The following is a 6823-nucleotide window of genomic DNA, read 5'->3' on the forward strand; positions in this document are numbered from 1 at the left end:
AAATCAATTCAGACGATCACTTTCTGAACAGCTGGGTCATCATGTAGGTGATACGGTATAGCCCTTGTCTGTATGACATAATCGTCAGATTGACAAAATAAGTCCCAAGAAATCGGGGTTAGTAGAGGAATAGTAGATCCGAAGGAAGCCACAAGCACACCCTTGAGCAAATTAAGTTATTGAGGTCAAAGGTCACACATGGGGATGATTTTTTTAAATGCTTCCATGAAGTTATAAAATATCACAAGTCGCTCGGGCATACGGCCATATTCCTCGAATATTTGTTTTTGTAATGTCATTATTTCAATATTTCGTACGCAACGACTGCAGAATGAAAAGAATAAAGTTCGATTGCCAGATAGAAAAAATACATCAGCGTTGTGGTGGTTGCCTCACCGAAACAGTCAATCAAAACAGTGGTGAAAGGTGTTCTGTGTGTAAGGAGTTCGCGAGATATAGCAATTGCCAACCACTGCCATATATTGATTACAACGAGATATATCAAGCAAAAACGCGTCAATTTTGAGTCAGGTCGACCCATTTGGTGGACACTTCTCGCAGCAAGAAGCATCTGAGTTTGAACCCAAACTTGTATGATACACAATATCGCATAACATAAAATGATTATCGCTTGGTTACGCGTATCTTCATTGGTACTGGTACTCAGAATAGTGGTCGCTGCAATCACGCGGAAAAGAAACCAAATAAAATTTGCAGCAGATGTGGAGAACAAAAGATAGTCACTACTTGTAAACCTTAGCGACGAGTACGTATTCTCTTGGTAGATCTTATATGTTGCGGCGATACATGCACATATTATCGGTAAAAACGCAGCGATTTGAATTCCATAGTTCAGAATGTACTGCGTGCTGACTGGCAAAGAATTTGACCAGGATAGAAATGGACGCAATTGATAAATGACAAGATCAAGTGTAAATAATCCTAAATGGATGAAAATGACAAATACGGTAAATAGACATGTTTTGATTTTATCATTCAAATGCAGCCGATTGTTGCGATTTGTGTTGGCCCCTAAAAGTCCACATTGCTCCGATTCAGTTACATCTGAGCCATAGTACCTCGAGACCTGGTTTCTACCTCCTTCAGATTCTATCACATAGCTGTAGTCACCATATCCTCCATCTGAATGCCGTGTCACATCTGTTGTAATCCTGTTTTCTCTCATTCTGGACACTGCACGGTCTTTTCCAATAAGATTCCACATGTGGAATAGAAGACCCATAGAAATGGTCAAAAACTCCAGGAAGAATGGGTCTAAAAATACCAAAGTCATATCAAGGGCTGTTTGAAATGTTGATTCAGTGACGTTCTCCGCCGTACTGTTTCGGTCAGTGTGGTTATGTGCATGTGACATAACATCATCAATACCACCCAGAGTTACCGTTATCCACACCCAGACTTTGTCAGCAATCATCAACGCAATTGAATAATGAAATAAGCAGTTATCAGGAAGTATGGCGCCGTCATATTTTGCAAGAAAAATAATCTGAATGACTACTGAAAGCAAGTAAATAAATACGTCCAGAAGTGACACCCAGTTCCAGTAAACACTGTTATCCCCGAACTGGTCCCCGAAGCATATGATATATACCATGTCGCACGTTAACCACATTCCAGCCCCGACACCGAACATAACGGTTTGCTTGAAAGGCATCGCCTGAAGATTTTCAGCTCCTGCTTCGGTCGAATTGTGAACTAAACTTTCAGTAGAGTTGTACATGTTAGGTCGATCAACAGTATTTCTCAAGTGTCTTGGCATAAATTGTACTTCACCACTATTCTTCCAAGTTTCAATCTTTATGATGAAATAGAGACATAAAGCGGACATCATTACAGTACAAAGCGCGTGAATTGGCTGTGTGATGTTTCTGGCGTTCGTCGAGATTTTTTCAGATTCGTGTGATGAAGGAATCAGGACAGGAACGAAAGCTAACGCGACTGCGGCACTTCCGAGAAGAAATATCAACATGAGAGCGGAATGGTAATTGCCGTTATTGCCACGATGTGATTGCGTTGTACGCTGAAAAAGATAAATCAGGAAAATTGGTCAACCCTGGGTAATAACAATAGTTATTGTTTGGTATCCAAGGGGAAAGAGGAAGAGGGGAAAACAGCATACGTTGACGTACACCAGGTGTGTACACGTATATGGTTAATTAATTACAAAACGGTTGCTTTACGCTTTTCATCTCTTTAAATTATGGTATTTTATTTGATAAAACAATTCTCCTAATTTATTTTACTACACAATAGGAATGATAGACGAAAGAGTTACCACCTAAAACCCTACTGCAGGATTGTAATTTTCCGGTGCGTGACTTGAGTAGATTCTACCTCAATTAGAAGCGTGAAGAGCATATTAAACATATCAGTATTACAAATAAAATAAGATTAGAGCTAAAAGTAAACTAAACAGTACCAATTGTCCAGCAGGGGCACTTTGGATTGATATAAAAAGATTTAAAAAGTATACACATCAAACACTCTTCTCCTGTGTGGGGGTTTTAGGGGTGGGGTTGTGAAGGGGTGTGGGTTTTGGTGTGTGGGGGTGTATGGGGGTTATCCCTGGTTGAAAGTATGCGGGAATGTGCCACGGTTTTGGGTACCTTGCCAGCGATCTTGGTATATCGATGAGTGAGTTTTCAGTGGAAACTAATGCGCCGAATTGTGGGCATTTTTGCAAAGTGAAAGATTTGACAAAAACGAAGAAAACAGCAGTATTGACAAAGTTGAATCCCCATTCAAATACACGTAACTAATTTATTATACTGTCAGTATATAAATTACAGATTCGTGTAAATGCCTTATTTTGTCTTAAATACACGGCTCTCGGCCGAACCACTAGCAAGCTAAAAATATCACATTTATGACAATGACAAATGTACCACAATCTGAATTTTGATGACTTTTACGATTGTCCAGATGAACAAATCACTGACTGGGCCTTTAAAGGCGCACAATTAGGGCAAATTTGGATGCCTTTTGGGTAAAACAGTAAACAGTATGTATAAAGAAAGTCAGTATCCGACAATCTGCGTGACACATTCCCGTATAAAATGTTTTGAAGACCCCCGGAGATTTCTAGTGAAAATATAGTCAAATTTGACCCAACATTATGTCTAGAATCAGGTCAAATTTCTCTTGGAAAAGTCTTATGAGATCTTTAATAGTGAAGGACAGCCTGAAAATTCTGTTATTTTGTCGTATATTTCGGATGTTGTTGAACATATTAAAGTTTTTAACAACATACGAGCGTAAGATTAGAAAATTATTCAACAGTTGTCATTATTGCGTTTTGAGATATTTCGAAGTTTGTTTTTAACCGCAAAATTTTAACATAAACAAAGATAACTAACCTGATGTTGCCCGTGGACTGAGTCCATCCTATCACATTCTTGAATTGACGAAGCCATTGCAACTCATGTAATTGTATAATATGGTACAATATGATATAATATCGGCAAATAATGTCACGCAGTCCTATGACCGCAATCAATAGTTAGCTTGCCTGGACAGAGAACTAGGTAGCACTGATATTTAATTTCGAAGTCTTGTGTTTTAGTGGTCTCTTCACTCACGTATTGAAACTACATGATATACTAGGAGTTGAAACCAAGATTTCAGTTTTGAAGAAGACAAAGCATGCCCTCGGAATGCAAGTTCAATTTCATTGAATAGAACTTTCATATCTATTATTTCATTTTGAAGTAACCCATAAGCTATTGAAAAAAACCCCGTAAAAACGGCTAGTAATTTAGGAGGAAATTAGAAGAAAAATATAAATTTAAAACAATGTAATTATGAAACTGATAAAATTATCAGTCGACAAAGAGAAAAGCACTTTTAATGTCATGGTTTAGAAAAAAATCATTTATTTTCCTTCATAAGCATTTTAACCAATGCAGTTATAAAAATTATTGTTACACTTATTTTACCCAGCACATCAGTTATTAAGAATAGACAAACACACCGATAAATATACAATATTTTGATATACACTTAGAGAAATTACCTTTGCAACGTACTTGCGTTATAGGCAAAGAGGAAAAACAGCTAAATCTTAAAAGGAATAAAAAAGAAGAAAACAAAGAGCAAAGACTAGTTTGCCATACATTATATCTCAGGTGTTTTGGTACCAACCCAGCAAACACTTTAGTGACAAGTTAAAGGGTATAAACCGTTTCAATAACGTTCTAAAACATTTTTAAAAACTAGAGGCAAAACATTTTAACATAATTGTTGTTAAAGAGCTACCAAACTATTTTGTAAAAAATAAAATTTTGACAATATTTTTAAAATTTTGTTGTAGTGTTTTTCCTTTATATAACCCAATTTTTAAATATTATTAAACGTGCTGAATAAAACCAAAACGTGTTTATATCATGTTTATAACGTTTTAAGAACATATCTATGGATGGCGGAAACCTTCAAAATACGCCTAAGAATACGCCTAAGAATACGCCTAACCTTAGACGTCTAAGATGCAATCTTAGACGTCTAAGATGCATTCTTAGGCGTCTAAGAAATTCGCGGTAGACTTAAATCAACGAATCACAGGACCAGAAATCCCAAACAACCAATCATCTTAGGCGTATTCAATTATTGACCAATGAAATCTTAGACGCCTAAGATTTTACACGCCTAAGAATTCTTACACGTCTAAGATTGATATTTTAGTGATGGACGGTATCACCAATGTGATTTTCTCTGAGGACTTGCAGCAAAATTGATTAATTGGGTTGATTTTATTTTCGTTGGTTTGGTGTGCTGTTTTGGTGTGGCTAGTAGTAGTCAGGTATTAATGTTGATGAGCATGATGACGGCGACGACGACGACGACGATGATGATATGATGATGATGATGATGATTATGATGATGATGATGATGAAAATTAATACACAAACAACAAAGAGGAACATGCCTAGCCTTGTTCTAGTCTTCTTGCACTTTGCAGACTGAAATTATGCATATCTGATCTCTTCAATTATAAAAGACGATTTGGCCTTGGCCCGGGGGCCTTGGTGAAAATATGTCACACGCTGTTCGAATTATAAAGACATAGTTGGTTGACCTTATAATGTGTGTGCAGTAATAACTTGACCTCTGAAGGTATTGGATATAAACGCATCATACCCTACACCGTCAGGTTAACTTTCTTGTTGAATGGAGGTATCGAGGTCTGTGTATTTTGGCTCAGTCATAGCATACGTGTTAAGAAAAAACATACATGAAAAGTGAGCAGGTGACACCATAGACACGTGCTCTTTGTTTAAACATTACAAGTAACATGAGTGGCAAACATTAATGTTTCATATTGTTTGTAACCCCTCCCCCAATCAATGTTGGAGCCAATACTAGTCCGTTCCTATCTCAGTATCAAAACAACATTGACTGGGTGGGTGCGGGGGGGTGAAAATTTCATACTAAATTTAATCCCTCATCACTGCCATCATCATCACCACCACGACTCTAATAATCATCTGACATCATTTGTATTCATCATCATCATCATCATCATCATCATCATCATCATCATCAACATCATCATCATCATCATCATCATCATCATCATCATTATCATCATCAACAACAACAACAACAACAGCAACAACAACGACACCATCATCATCATCATCATTATCATCATCATCATTTACACTATAGCCACACAAATAGAAATCTTACATTAACTGCAAGTCATCAGAAAAACAAAATATTTAAAACAAATTAAAGTTTTATCAGTTTGCAACAACAACATCAACTGCTAGATTATGTTCAAATGAAAAAAGCCTATTATGTAAAAAAATACATTGTTCCGCCTGAGTTGTCAAAAAGTGGCTGAAAAGAACAAAACAATGGGCCATTGTGCCGAAAGGTGGGAGAACATGTACCCTATCCCCCACCCCATCACCCCTTTCTCTTTGGGATTGACGCGGGTGGCTATGGAGAGAAAAGGAGTTTATTAAAAACACACCACCCAGCCATTGTTCGAAATATTCTCTAACGCACAGCGTCCGTTGTACGTTTTGATACCGTCCATCACTAGTCACGGTCAAATGGTCAATCTTAGACGTGTAAGAATTCTTAGGCGTGTAAAATCTTAGGCGTCTTAGATTTCATTGGTCAATAATTGGATACGCCTAAGATGATTGGTTGTTTGGGATTTCTAGTCCTGTGATTCGTTGATTTAAGTCTACCGCGAATTTCTTAGACGCCTAAGATTACATCTTAGACGTCTAAGAACCCAGATAGCAAGACAACGTTGGCCCAACGTTGGCAATGGTGGGCATGGTCGCGGTCGGTAAGCCGACGCCAAGCCAACGTTGGACCAACATTGACATGCCAACCTTTAGTCATGGTTGGTATGGGAACGTCAGGCCAACGTTGGGTCAACGTTGTTATGCCAACCTTATATTATGGTCGGTATGCCAACGTCAAGCCAACGTAGCCAGCCAACCTTAAAATGACGGTCGGCATGCCAACGTTGGACCAACGTTGTTGTGCCAACCTTAAATGATGGTCAGTATGCCAACGTCGAGCCAACGTAGCCAGCCAACCTTAAAATGACGGTCGGTATGCCAACGTTGGGCCAACGTTGTTGTGCCAACCTTAAATGATGGTCGGTATGCCAACGTCGAGCCAACATAGCAAGCTAACCTTAAAATGACGGTCGGTACGCCGAGGATGGGCCAACGTTGTTGTGCCAACCTTAAAATGATAGTCGGTATGCCAACGTTGCACCAACGTAGCCAGCCAGTCGTAAAATGACGGTTGTTACGTGGAGGTTGGGCCAATGTCGTCG

The 6823-nt window shown here is 38.5% G+C and overlaps 1 protein-coding gene across 1 annotated transcript; it reads right to left on the bottom strand.

The window, feature by feature from the left end:
- Nucleotides 1-298: 298 nt before the first annotated feature.
- Nucleotides 299-3506, bottom strand: LOC140143648 (uncharacterized). The gene is made up of 2 exons (XM_072165464.1): nt 3378-3506; nt 299-2041 (listed from the first exon to the last, which is right to left on the bottom strand). The coding sequence occupies exons 1-2, from the start codon at nt 3432-3434 to the stop codon at nt 299-301; spliced, it is 1800 nt and encodes a 599-aa protein (XP_072021565.1). The 5' UTR covers nt 3435-3506.
- Between the last annotated feature and the right edge of the window lie 3317 nt (nt 3507-6823).

Source organism: Amphiura filiformis, unplaced genomic scaffold (genome assembly GCF_039555335.1).
Source record: "Amphiura filiformis unplaced genomic scaffold, Afil_fr2py scaffold_25, whole genome shotgun sequence".
Taxonomy (NCBI): Eukaryota; Metazoa; Echinodermata; class Ophiuroidea; order Amphilepidida; family Amphiuridae; genus Amphiura; species Amphiura filiformis.

Bases quoted from the DNA above. Each gene is read 5' to 3' on its own strand.
- LOC140143648 (XM_072165464.1), bottom strand. From the start codon at position 3,434: ATGGCTTCGTCAATTCAAGAATGTGATAGGATGGACTCAGTCCACGGG. The intron at 2,042-3,377 runs GTTAGTTATCTT...TATCTTTTTCAG, and splicing joins CAGTCCACGGGCAACATCAG to CGTACAACGCAATCACATCG.